The sequence below is a fragment of the Bos javanicus genome, chromosome 3 (assembly GCF_032452875.1).
Source record: "Bos javanicus breed banteng chromosome 3, ARS-OSU_banteng_1.0, whole genome shotgun sequence".
Classification (NCBI taxonomy): domain Eukaryota; kingdom Metazoa; phylum Chordata; class Mammalia; order Artiodactyla; family Bovidae; genus Bos; species Bos javanicus.
Genome location: NC_083870.1, coordinates 65,978,419 through 65,992,681, shown reverse-complemented (window position 1 = coordinate 65,992,681; position 14,263 = coordinate 65,978,419). Strand labels below are relative to the sequence as shown.

The window sequence follows — 14,263 nt, the reverse complement described above, 5'->3', positions numbered from 1 at the left end:
AGCTTGGACTCAATAACAGTTTCAGGTGTACAACACAGCAATTTGATAATTTTGTATCTTAAGTACCATACAGAGTTATTGTAATATAATTGACTATATTCCTGTGTTGCACATTTTACTTCTAAGAAGCATGTCCTAACAAATTTATGTAATGGATATATGTAATTGTATTGAAATAGCCATTCTCTTACATGAACAAGTGTTCAATAAGGAAGTTAAATAAAAGAGGATACTCATAATATGCAATGATAAAAAATGGTAGAATTGTATATTCTAACAAGGAACAATGAATACGATATATTACAGGTTATATGAATTTATAATTCATATATTTATAATCATATTTATAATCAAATTCATTGCTTACATTTATACATATGTATGGGAATACCAGACCACCTGATCTGCCTCTTGAGAAATTTGTATGCAGATCAGGAAGCAACAGTTAGAACTGGACATGGAACAACAGACTGGTTCCAAATAGGAAAAGGAGTTCGTTAAGGCTGTGTATTGTCACCCTGTGTATTTAACTTATATGCAGAGTACATCATGAGAAACACTGGACTGGAAGAAACACAAGCTGGAATCAAGATTGCTGGGAGAAATATCAATAACCTCAGATATGCAGATGACACCACCCTTATGGCAGAAAGTGAAGAGGAACTAAAAAGCCTCTTGATGAAGGTGAAAGTGGAGAGTGAAAAAGTGGGCTTAAAGCTCAACATTCAGAAAACAAAGATCATGGCATCCGGTCCCATCACTTCATGGGAAATAGATGGGGAAACAGTGGAAACAGTGGCAGACTTTATTTTTCTGGGCTCCAAAATCACTGCAGATGGTGACTGCAGCCATGAAATTAAAAGACACTTACTCCTTGGAAGGAAAGTTATGACCAACCTAGATAGCATATTCAAAAGCAGAGACATTACTTTGCCAACAAAGGTTCGTCTAGTCAAGGCTATGGTTTTTCCTGTGGTCATGTATGGATGTGAGAGTTGGACTGTGAAGAAGGCTGAGCGCCAAAGAATTGATGCTTTTGAACTGTGGTGTTGAAGAAGACTCTTGACAGTCCCTTGGACTGCAAGGAGATCCAACCAGTCCATTCTAAAAGAGATCAGCCCTGGGTGTTCCTTAGAAGGAATGATGCTAAAGCTGAAACTCCAGTACTTTGGCCACCTCATGCAAAGAACTGACTCATTGGAAAAGACTCTGGTGCTGGGAGGGATTGGGGGCAAGAGGAGAAGGGGATGACAGAGGATGAGATGGCTGGATGGCATCACTGACTCGATGGACGTGACTCTCAGTGAACTCCGGGACTTGGTGATGGACAGGGAGGCCTGGCGTGCTGCAATTCATGGGGTCGCAAAGAGTTGGACACGACTGAGTGACTGATCTGATCTGATGTGCACATATATGTGTATATATATATTTATGTGTGCATGTACGCATAGCAAAAGTCAGGGAGGATACAAAGTAAATATTAAGAAAAAGAGTCAGTCATGGAGCATGTTTTGAAATGTTCACTTTTTACTTTAGAAAGTTTAATATTTACCTTTCTTTCAAGTGTGGGAGATTTGTGAAATTTTTAAAAATGCAATAAGAATACATCACATAATAATAAGTACACATAGAGATGATCTGTTTGTAAGGGCTATGTGAGGAATTCATTTTTGAGTAGGTTTTAATTAGTATTTCCTGGTGAAAGGGAATTAAAAGACAATTTGGAACAATTAGAGGAGACCTCCACAAAAAACTGAGTGGAACTCTGGGCAACCTAAAGAGAAATGGGTAAAGTAGCAATGTAAAAACACTCAGTTATAAGAGTTGTGATTTAAATTCAAATGAAAGCTCTCATTTTTTTAAAAAAGAAAATGCCTTAATTGGACACAGCTTAATTAGCATTTGCCTCAATCAAGCAAATTAAATTCTTTTATACTGAATATAGGAAACTTCAATTTCTACTTAAAAGTTAAATTATTTTTACAAACTTTTTTTTATATTTGTGTACTTGAATCTAATCATTTGCACAGTTTTAGTTAAAAGAATTCAGCATGAGAGATTAAAAATACTGAAGAAAGAAAATAAATTATGAAATTATCTTCAGTTTGCAGCTTGCTTTACAAAGATTTAGAAATCTCTTTCTTGTACAGCTCAGTCTTTCAAAAGCATGGCTAGGCCTTTTCATGTCTAGTTATAACCTTAACATTGTAAAGGTAGCAATTCATAGATAGAATCATGGGGTCAGCAGTTCATACTTCAGAATTCTAAGAGATCCTTAATAATAATGAGTCAACACCTGAGGAATTACATTCATTTGATCAATGCAGAAATGTTGCTCCTCAAATACCTAAGTAGTTAAAAAACAATATATCAAGGAGTAGAAAAATCCACCAGCACCGGAACTATACCTATTTACATATTGTCTTAAAGGTATTATTATTATAACCCCAAACCAGACATGCCCCAGGGCTCCATTCATAAAAATAAGCAAATATCACTTACTGGGAACTAGTTCTTAGTCTTCAGAAGAAATAAAAGCATTCCATGTAAGAATTAAAGTCATTGTCAATTGTTCTATTAAAATGTTGTTTACAAGTGCAAGTCTTCCCAGATTTGTTCAGAGAAAGCTGTGAAAGCAATCTTATCTCCCATTTAAAGGCACGCACAGCAAAGTCACCACAAATTTTCTATTTAAATTTGAAGACTTCCTTGTATTTTATCTTTATTCTGGAAAAAATATACTATTTATCCTATTAAATTTCTACTGCTTTTCTTTAAGATATTTCACATTTTATTTCATTTCAGTTATGTTTTCCAGTAGAGTGTACTAAAGAATTTTAACCAAGTCCATATAACAAATACATTTATTACAATATAACACCTTGCTATAGTCAAACAAATGATGTCATATCTTCACCACTATTTAAAAATTAGTGGTGAATTACGCTTATCTATGGGCTTCCCTGATGGCTCAGACAGTATAGAATTTGCCTGAAATGCAGGAAAGCTGAGTTCGATCTCCGGGTCAGGAAGATCCCTTGGAGAAGGGCATGGCAACCCACTTCAGTATTCTTGCCTGGAGAATTCCATGGACAGAGGAGCCTGGTGGGCTATAGTCCATGAGGTTGCAAAGAGTCAGACACAACACTTTCACTTTCACATGCTTATGTATATGTATACACACACACACTATATTGGCCAAACATACATTCTGTGGCATACAGATTTTTGTTGTGCAAATGATGGTTTTAAAATCAGGGTTTTAATTTAATTTTTAATACAAAAGGTAAAGCTAAGAAAGCCAAGATTGTCCTCCAAATTATTGTGTGTTTTACTGTTTTAATTTTTAAAGAACAGATTTTTTTTTTCTAAAAAATTGTTTGGTATTTACTGTATCTTTTGTGTTGGACTGGCCATCATTATCTTCATTTTACGTGTTAGGAATCCAGAACACATGTCTTAAGAAAGATTTCTTAAGAAAGCTCATAGGGTGCTTCTTCCTGCCTCTTTTATTATCATGGTCTTCATTTATGAATCAACTAAAATAGATAATTATTAAGGACTTCCTACCTTCTGTGTTCTGGAGTAACCAAAGAGAGGGCTGATAGTTTTACAGTGTAGAGTCCAATCATGCACAGAATGTATTGTGAATGTTGCTCTGTAGAGAATTCATTTGCAACTCATTGGGCTGTGGTCCCTAAGGTCAGGCAACCAGTGGCACTGATTATTGAACAAGTTATGGTTAGTGAACCAAGAGACTCACAGCTCTTTGTTTGGGTGTTTGTACATTGGAGACAAGAAGTGTAATGCACAGAGAAAGTTACCATGTGAAACCAAACAAAGCATTAAAAGTACTCTTCAGGGTTTGAGTCAAAGTTCTGTGGGATCATGTTGAAGAAAGGATCAAACTGATTTCAGGCATCACAAGGTGGTAGGATTATTGACTGAAAAGAATCAAGGAAATAGCCAAGGAACAGTAAATATTCTAAAGAGGATAATGTTTTTATAAGAGTTGTTTAGTGGAGACATGCAGTGTGAAAAAGGACTGAAAATAGACAGGGCTCAGCTAAACTACTGATAACTTTATATACCAGTCTATGGTATTTGAAACATGTGGTGGTGGTTTAGTTGCTAAAGTCGTGTCCAACTCTTTTGCAACCCATGGACTGCAGCCCACCAGGCTCCTCTGTCCATTGAATTTCTCAAGCAAGAATACTGCAGTGGGTTGCCACTTCCTTCTCCAGCAGATCTTTCCAACCCAGGGATCAAACTCATGTCTCCTGCATTGCTGGCAGATTCTTTACTGCTGAGCCACAGGGAAGCCCTATTTGAACTATGCTGCTGCTGCTGCTGCTAAGTCGCTTCAGTGTGTCTGACTCTGTGTGACCCCATAGACAGCAGCCCACTAGGCTCCGAACTATAGGTCAAGGGAAACTATCGGGACTGAGATGAAGAAAGTAGGGCATGGATTCAAATTTATGAACTTGAGTTCCTGCTTTATGTACTTTGTGGCTATTTGGCCAATTGTGTAACCACTCAATACTTCAATCTTTCCAACTTGAAAATAAAATACATCACACACATACATTTTTGAGTTGTTAAAGGATTAGATTAAATACACTAACACACTTATTGCCAGGAATAAATGAGCTTAATATTAATGTTCTTATTTTTCTTATTAATAGTTCCCACTATGTGAGCTGAGTTTGGGCCAGTTGATTATGAATAGATTAAAATGAAATGGGAAAGAATGGCATCAGAATGTCAGATTAGAAGGCAACTGCACAAGTGGCAAGTTAAAATTAATCCAGAACTAGTTTCAAGTTGTAGCCTCATTTATTTGTAGTGTCTTGGGGCCAATCACTTAGCATTTTGAATCAAATTCTACTTTTCACTAACTATAAAATGGGACAATAACAATGTGGATGGATGATTTAAGGAGACTGAATACTGAAATATTACTTATCTTTTTAAAATTAGTAGCTGCTCAATAAATTGTAAATTTAAAATTCCTATTATTGTTATTAATACTATAATCTTAAGAGCAGCAGTGACTCAATAGGATAACAAATGTCTGATTATGAAAGTAGAAAAGAAATGGATAAATTCAAGGTGGGAAATTTGATAATTAATGACACAGACTTGAGAAGTGATGTATCTATGAAAATATGATTACTGAGTATTTTCAGTAACATGGTAATTTTGTGATTTCTGGGATTCCTTATTTACAATAGCAACTTTTTTGTCTGTGTCCTTTGTTTTCCTTCAGAAGGAATCTGGCAAGCTTACAGGGTTGCTTAGGAGACACTTAAGTTCACACTAAGAATCCAATGTATGTAGAGTAGACTCTGTTTCTCACCCATCCACAAATGAGTTTCTCATCTCACTGGTGTGGTCCAGCCCATGTTGATGTCTTTCAGATCTCACCAGTTATCACTTATATTTAATTATATGTTATGCTTTGCATTTGTTTCAACTTGCTTTCTCCTCACTGATACTAGAGTGGACAGAGCATAATTCTTATATTTCTTTTGTTTTCCCATCATGCCCAGATCACTCACTTAAGATAGTGAACTTAATAATATGGCTTGGCATCCTTTCCTACCAGAATATCCCCTAACAAAGGATGATAATTTTCAATTCAGTAATTCTGTGTAGATGACTGTTAGAGTGGCATGGTTGGTTCTAGGATGTGTTCCTCCATTCCTAAAGCTCAGCTCCTCTGCTGCATGGGGCTAGAAGGGTTTAATCAGCTCTTGGTGATGGAGAGAGCTTCATGACATCACTCTGGTTTAGTCTGGTTCTTATTACTGTTGGTAGTCTTGATGTGCTTCCCCTGTGGCTCAGGGATAAAGAATCTGTCTGCTAATGCAGGAGACATGGGTTCAATCCCTGGGTCAGGAAGATCCTCTGGAGGAGGAAATGGCAATCCACTCCAGTATTCTTGCCTGGGAAATACCATGGACAGAGGAGCCTGAGAGGCTACAGTCCATGGAGTCGCAGAAGAATTGGACATGACTTAGCGATTCAACACCAACAATCTTTGTTCATGTGTTGGCCTCCACTTAGATGGTAAGTTCGATCTTAGTGTTTATAGTATTTTATTTCATCTTAACCCCTTCTATTTCAGAGAGCGCTAGCCATGCTACCATTCAACATTCCTGTCCTCAACCTATTCTCTTGTTGTGTGTAACTTCACTTGACCTGACAACATTCTGTGCATCCCTACAACTTTCCCTCGTCTAAATTTTCTGTACCTACAAGATAGCTGAAACCTTTGTGTGCTACCCCCATCAATTTATTTCCAAGCACACTCTATAATAATCCTTTTCCTCCCTGCTGTCAAGGGAATGGACAATAAGCATGCAATCTGCAGGGAACTAAAAGAAACTCTATGTTCTATGTTCACCCTTGACCCAAAGTCAGGGGAATATGTCAAGGTGTCATAAAAACTGTTCATACTCTTGTATATCAAGGAGACATTAAAATTCCCCTGGCATTCAACCTGGGATCAGGATGAGAGTTTTTACTATTTTACCATTTCCAATTCCATTGTCTATAGACATTTTACAGTACTCCTCTACAACTCGTCTTCAAGGAGAACTGGGGGGAGCACTTATTTTTTTCCACTGGTAAGGTAAGGAAAATCTTTACACAAAGAACAATGTACTCCCTTACAGGCCAAGGACTCCTAATTCCAAGTCATGACTCTCTCGCCCCCACCACCCCTCAAATCTCCTTACTGGGTTATAGCTGGTCCTACTGTTTCTTTTTAAGACCCCTGGAAAGTGTCAGGTCCAAATTATTGGGGCTCTTTTTAAAATATCTGGTACTCAAAATTTCTTTTACTCATTGAACTCAATACTATTCTGGGACAACTCAATACTATTCAGGAAAAGTTTTACTTAATGTATCATACTGCTTAATAATAGTATGCCAGCATTAACACAGAAAGTGAGCTGCTGCTGCTAAGTCACTTAATAATATGCCAGAATTAGCGCAGAAAGTGAGATAACTAGAGTAAAGGAATTCACTTTCATTCAATAATTATTTAAAGAATTTCTTCTGTTTTAAATATTTATAAAAGATAAACGGTATTCAGTTTTAGAGTAAAACTAAGGGGCCTGTATGACCCTCTAGTTAAATGGAATGATTAATATACAGAAACTGTATGGAAGACACATTGGTTCATTGATTTCAGACTAGGACAGTGTGACCCTGTTCATTTAGGTTTCTAGGAAAGTTTACAGGACTCATTTTTGGATATCCTTTCTAAAGTCCATCCATCTTACCATAAGAGAATCCAGTTATCTCTCCCGTTATAGCAGCAAGAGTAAAAAAATAATTTCAGGGAACACTTTCCATTTCTTACTTTAGAGAAGTATGTTTGTTATTTTTTCCTGTTTTCAGATAATTCCTAGCTCATACGTTCCTCTAAACTCTAAGGATCACTGATCCACAGAACTTTCACTTGTACAAAACAGTATCAGAGATGGTCCACTCTGGAGAGAAGGAATAAGTACAATAACAATATAGAGATAGGACCTATACACAGAATGCCCATATCAGGGAAACACATGAAAATTCATGGATGGGACATATTCAACCTATATTCTCACATAGTTGAAAATTTTTCAATTCTAAATTAACTCTGAAGCTGTTTTAGCTGAAATCTTTCAAGTGTTTTCTTTTTCTATTGCTAGCCTCATTGTCAGAATTATAAACAATTTTTCTGCAATCTTTAGGAAATATAGTCTCTAAATGCACTTTCACTCATGCCATTAAACAATAAACCTTGATAAAAATCCTCTGCTTTGCATTTCAAGTCTTTTTCCATTTAGCAGCTTCCTCACAACCATAAAAGCACATGGGGAAAGACTGAGAGGAAAAAAATTCAAAAAGATATCTAACTTATGGTCAAAACATATGGGACAAAGTTGTCCAAAATATTGTCACAACTCCTCCATTAACAATTCATTCTATTGTAGAGCAGTCAGACCTCCCAGATTCCCTGACAGACTATTATATTCAGAATGGCTTTGAAAACTTACGGCACTTAGACATGCTCTGGAGACATATAAAAATGTCTTTATTTAGAATGGAACATATAACAGCTGCCAAATTTGTAGGTTTGAAACCACTTCCAATAAGAATTAAAAGGCCCTCTTCCCAACTGAAATAGGGCTATCAATATATGACTTGTCTGCTCATGGGAAATAGTGGGTTCTTGTCTCTGATGTTGCAATTTAGTTTGAAATCACTTTCGTGATGACAGGGTACATAAGGATGATAAAACTATAAAGATGACAGTCTAATCTTCAAAGATCACTGATCATTGATAAAAGATTAAATAACGTAAACATCTGAAATGCCAGATTATCAGCTGGTTGGCACACTCTCAGTACTGAAGTATGCTGAGATACTACTGATAAGTGAAAAATGCTTTTCTTACAAGTAATGCAAAAATACATCCTCCCAAGAGGTGCAAGTGAACTGTAATAGCTTTGAGTTTAAGATGTATATTTTTTCTTATTAGTGAAGCAATGTTTATAGTGTTAATAAATGATTTATAGTAAAGTGCGCAAAATAAATTTTCCTCTCAAAGTAAAGACTGATTGCTGAGAATTTTAAGCACTTTTAAATCAACACTTTTCCAAATTCTAACCGCAATTTTAAAATATACTTACAAGAATGATTAGACAGGCTGGTCCTATAAAACTCCAGATAAAGTTGTTTTCTGTGCTAAGCCAACATCTGAAAAGTAAATAATAGATAAAATCTATACTTATGTTTGTATGTACTTCGACAAAGCAAGAGTTTCAGTGATATACACAGCTTATTCAGAATTGCATATCAAATATTTATGAGAACATCTTAACTTACACTTTGGTGGTGCCATAATATCTGTATCCTAATGATGCTGAAAATCCAACTACCACAGCTGGGCTGAGATAGCCAAAAATATAAAAATTCTTGTGCAAAAATCCTTTGTTATAGATGACTCCTACAACAATGAGATAGAGGTGGATGCCTTCAATGCACATCCATGCAAAGGCAGCTAAAAAGAAGTAGTGCAGCAGCCCGGCAACGATGGAACAGAAGAGCTAGACAACACAGAAAGAATGAAACCATAAGCAATGCTTATTTTAACATTATTGTAACATAAAATGTTGACTTTCTCTATAAATTATACTATTTTATATAATGCTTGATCACAGTAAAATATCCTTATCAGATGTCAAGCTTTTTAATTGTACCACTTCCACCTGATTTAAAAGAACTGTGCTTCACCAAAGTGCAACACTCATCAGTCCTGTAACAGAATTAAGTTGCTAGTCTTGTCTAGAGATTTATACTTTTTATACACTTATGTGATAAACTGTGGATTGGTCACATGCAACCATGATTATCTCAGTGACTATGCTGTGATTTGAGCTGATTTCTGTTTTGGAGATGTCTTTATTTTAATTGTGCTCAAAGAATGAAAATTAATGCTAACACAATGTTAAACAAAATATAATAAATAAGAGAGAGTACTGAATTTATAAAACAAATGAATAAATGATGATATATTTTACAAAAATACCCATTATATATTCACTTTAAGTTACAAGATTAACAGGTATGTTTGAGATGGATTTCAGTAAAATGTTATCTATTAGTACTGACTTCATACTTAGAACTAGAGTTAGAAATGAAGAAATAAGAAATAACAAATGAAGCAGTTATACATTTCTGTATTAACAGAACTAACACAGTTGGGCTTCCCTGGTGGCTCTGATGGTAAAGAATCTGCCCATAATGTGGAAGACCCAGGTTTGATGCCTGGGTCAGGAAGATCCCTTGGAGAAGTAAATGGCAACCCACTCCAGTATTCTTGCCTGGAGTATTCCATGAACAGAGGAGCCTGGTGGGCTACAGTTTATGGGCTCACAAAGAGTCTCACACGACTGAGTGACTAACACACACACACACAACACAATTACTGGTGAGATAACATAATAATATTTAAATACTTACTACACTTAATAGAGTATAAGTCAACCATAAAGAGATTACCTACTAAAATATATTTTAGAGCACTATATAAGGTTGGAGGTGATGATTAAAATCTGGGAACCACTTTAGTGAAGAAGTGAAATTTGAAATATGGCTCGAAAATGGGGAGAATTTGACAGGTGAAACATAGAATTGAAAAGAAAGACTGAAAAAAATAGTTTTGTGATAAGGATAATGATGGGATGAAGACAGGGGAATTATGCATTGGAGGATAGTGAGGATACACAAAAATGAATGATGTTATAAATACCATTGAAAAACAAACAAAAACAGATATGGAGTTTACAATTTAGCATATATTATATTAAATAGGTGCTTTGTGGCATCTACTTCAGAAGAGAACATTGATAACTGATGGTTACCCTCACTACTTGGAAGATCACTAAAAAGAATGGAAATATGGAGGCAACTGAAGGTTCTGTGGTCATGTTGATGTATTTCTCTGGTCTCCAGCTGCAAAGTGGGCTGCAGCAGCTGCACAGGAAAGCCACTGATGTGCCCAGGATTTCTGATGGCTGTTGTTGTTATTCACTCGCTAAGTCATGTCAGACTTGGTGAGACCCCCAAGGACTGCAGCATGTCAGGCTTCCCTTTCCTTTATTATCTCCCAGAGTTTGCTCAAATCCATATCCACTGAGTTGGTGATGCCATCCAAGCATCTCATCCTCTGCTGCCCCCTTCTCTTTTTGCCTTCAATCTTTCCCAGCATCAGAGTCTCTTACAATGAGTTGGCTCTTCCCATCAGGTGGCCCAAGTATTGGGGCTTCACCTTCTGCATCGGTCCTTTCAATGAATATTCAGGGTTGATTTCCTTTAGGACTGACTGCTGATAGCCATTGACTGAGCACAGCAAGACATTACTCTTCTTGAGAGACTTGCCATGTGACTTTGGTTGAGGGTCTTCTGAAAGGACTACTTCACAGGCAAGCTGAGCTTTCCTCAACTGCCCTGCTTTCTAAAGTGTTTCTGTGCATGGCAAATCACTTCAGTTGTGTCCAACTATTTGCAACCTCATGGACTGTAATCCATCAGATTCCTCTGTGAGGGATTCTCCAGGCAAGAATACTGGAGTGGGTTTCCACACCATCTCCTCCAAGGAATCTTTCCGACCCAGGGATGGACCTTGCATCTCTCACATCTCCTGCATTGTCAGGTGGGTTCTTTACCACTAGCACCACCTGGGAAGCCCAAGGTGCTTCTACTTCTACCACTAGTCCCTTCTTCCTTCTTTCCTTCTTCACTCAGGCTCAGACCTGCATCTCGGCCTGATGGCTCTCCATGTCTTTATCTTCCCATCTGCTCTCAGAGTCATTTCACCTAATAAAGTTATTGCTTGTTTTATCTCACCTCAGGTCAGTCTAAATCAATATGGGAGATATTTGACAAGGCTCTAGATCATTAATGGTGGAAAATGGTTATTACAAAAGTGCAGTTACTAGGCTGAGCTAATTTATCAAATTTCAACCTATGAATTCTAACCTCTTTTGTGTTCTGTCCCTGTCATATGATAAACATTTGTTTTCTAGTATCTTTCTCCCCTCTACTTTTGTTTAATGGCCATGTAGAAACAAACCAAACCAAAACAAAACAAGGTTATTTCTTTTTACAGTTCATCATGAGGGCCACCGTGGTTAATGGAACTAAATCAACAAGTTGCTAATATATGTTAGCATTTCAAACTTAGAAAAGCTTTAAGAACAAAGTATATAGTGTGTTTGCTCCACCAAGCCCTTAATTCCAATTCATGTTTCTATTACATATATATTTAGGAAAGTAAAAATTTAGAAAGCAGAGAGTAAGAGAGATCTACATACCTTATTGGTATTTGTATTTATCCCAACAAGAAAAACAAGTTCAGCAAGGAACAGGCTACAGCAGAGATTTTTGTGAATTGTTGTCCTCGTGCTTTGAATTTCACTGAAGAACCAGAAGGTAAAAATGCATAGGGCAAGGCAAATCAGTGAAATAATTATTCCTAGCTGAGTGATCCTTGTAAGAATATTATAATCTTTAATACCCTAAGGGAAAATAATAATACAGCTGTTAAGAGACTTAACTCAGTAGCTTGTCAAAGGAACTGCAACATATAATGAACTTTCTTTTTCGGTGAAACATTAATCAAACTGTTCCTAAAATGTAAAAATACAAATGTGCATTTAGATGAGAAAACTTTGTACTTCTGAATATGCTTAATATTCACAGAAATCTGATATAAATCACATAGCACTTTAACAGTTCTATAATTAGTGATTTTTTTTCTAAGCATAGTGTATATTAGTATATGGTTTAACAATGTTATCACCATCGGTTTCTTGATATTAGCAAGGCAATTCATTATTGTAATGTGAAAATGGTTAATTAAAGCAGATTTATCAGTGACAAGAATAAGTCTTATTTCTATGCAGTAATTCATTTAAACACATTAAATGAAGGTATCATAAATGCTGCAAAAATAGAATAACAAAATAGTATAGGTGAGAGACTTTGAAATGGGAAAGTTTGGTTTCACTCTAACCAGATGGTTTTATATACATAACAGAGGCACCTTAGTTTATTTAACATTCAGAAAAAAATCACCTTTCATTCAGGAAAAAAAAAAATTTTTATCACTGACATTACGGTTAGGCAGATTTATTTAGTCACAATAAGAATTTGATGAATTCTAAGTTTTGTATAGAAATGAGACTGCAATCTAAAGATTACAAAATAAAAAAATCATACAATGTAAAAGCAAGATATTATGATGTAAAATACATAATCTGAAGCTTTTTACTTTAGTGAGATTTTTCATGTCTAAAATTCTGTGGCATTCTACATTATTAAAAAATTGTATTTGTTACAGATATGCTAATAACACTTACTGACCAGGTATCAGAGATTTAAATGAATCTGTCATCAGTAAAAATAAACTTTCAATACAAAGGGAAAAGCCCTTAAAGTTCATGATCCTTTAAAATGTACAAATGGTTCCTAAAAGCAGCATTAAAAACTAAAGTCTGGATAGAAATCTGATATATAACCTACTAGCTATTATAAACTGGTAAGTCTTACACTAAAAACAATCAAAGATTTAAACTATATGTCATAGAACGCAGGTAAGAAAAGAGAGACTAAAAAAGGTAATGTTGAGATCATATCAGTAAATTAAATATGCTATTTACATCCAAAGAACATATAATAATTAATTATTGTCTTGAACAACGTGAAAAACAAGAAAAAAAGCAAAGCCAGATTTAGAAATATGAAGTGGGAAATTGCCTTACAATAGAAGAACCAGAAGACATCAAAATTGCAAAATGTGTCAGGTGGTTACAGCGGCAGGAGGTGTGGGTACCATTCGAGTGTGTCAGCTCACAGCCCTCTGAAGACCAGCTGCCATTCATGGTGTCAGGTAAGTAGTTCCAGAACGCACACTGACTCTTATATTTATCTGTGGTCTGAAAAAGAGACATTTCACTGATGAGAAAAGAGTCACACATATGATATCATTTCAGTTATATTTAAAATACTATTTTGCATAACAATATAATTAAGACCACGCCTAAAAGGTAAAGCATAAAATCAACACTAATAAGAGAGTGCTGCTGTTGTGTGAAAGAACTGAAGTTTTTCCTACGACCATGCTATATTTGATCAATTCTGTTTCATGTAGTTGTGAGAATTATTATCAACTGAGATCACGTAGGGGCTTCCCAGGGGGCTCAGTGATAAAGAATCTGCTTGCTAATGCAGGAAATGCAGGAGACCAGGGTTGAACTCCTGAGTCAGGAAGATCCCCGGGAGGAGGAAATGGCAACCTATTCCAGTGTTCTTGCCTGGAAAATTCCATGGACTGAGGAGCCCAAAGGGCTAGAGGCCATGGGGTGGCCAAGAGTCAGACACAACTGAGCACTATCATGTATCTTATCTAGAATGGGGCATGACATATCTTTATTATCTTCAACAAATATTTATTGAGTATGCACTAGCTGTTAGTCATTGATCCAGGTGCTAAAAATAAAACACTGAACAAAACAGAAAAAGTGTTTGTATTGCTGACTTTATATTCTAATGAGAAGATGAGAAATTATTAAAAACGCCAGGGAAATGAGAGCAGGATTAATCTTGAGGAGGCTTCTCACAGGAAAAGATGTTTAAGAAAATACTTCAATTAAGTGACACTGTGAGCCCTAAAGACTTGGGAACAGAGGGTTCTGACAGCTGG

The 14,263-nt window shown here is 36.1% G+C and overlaps 1 protein-coding gene across 4 annotated transcripts in view; it reads right to left on the bottom strand.

Annotated features, from left to right (window-relative positions):
- The window catches only part of ADGRL4 (adhesion G protein-coupled receptor L4), a 140,774-nt gene that overhangs the window by 25,422 nt on the left and 101,089 nt on the right, over positions 1-14,263 (bottom strand). For all 4 annotated transcript variants that reach the window (XM_061411482.1, XM_061411484.1, XM_061411486.1 and 1 more), the window contains 4 exons: positions 13,323-13,496; positions 11,874-12,077; positions 8,884-9,104; positions 8,688-8,754 (listed from right to left, as the gene is read on the bottom strand). In XM_061411482.1, the coding sequence (XP_061267466.1) occupies positions 8,688-8,754; positions 8,884-9,104; positions 11,874-12,077; positions 13,323-13,496 (666 nt within the window). The remainder of the gene's footprint in view (positions 1-8,687; positions 8,755-8,883; positions 9,105-11,873; positions 12,078-13,322; positions 13,497-14,263) is intronic.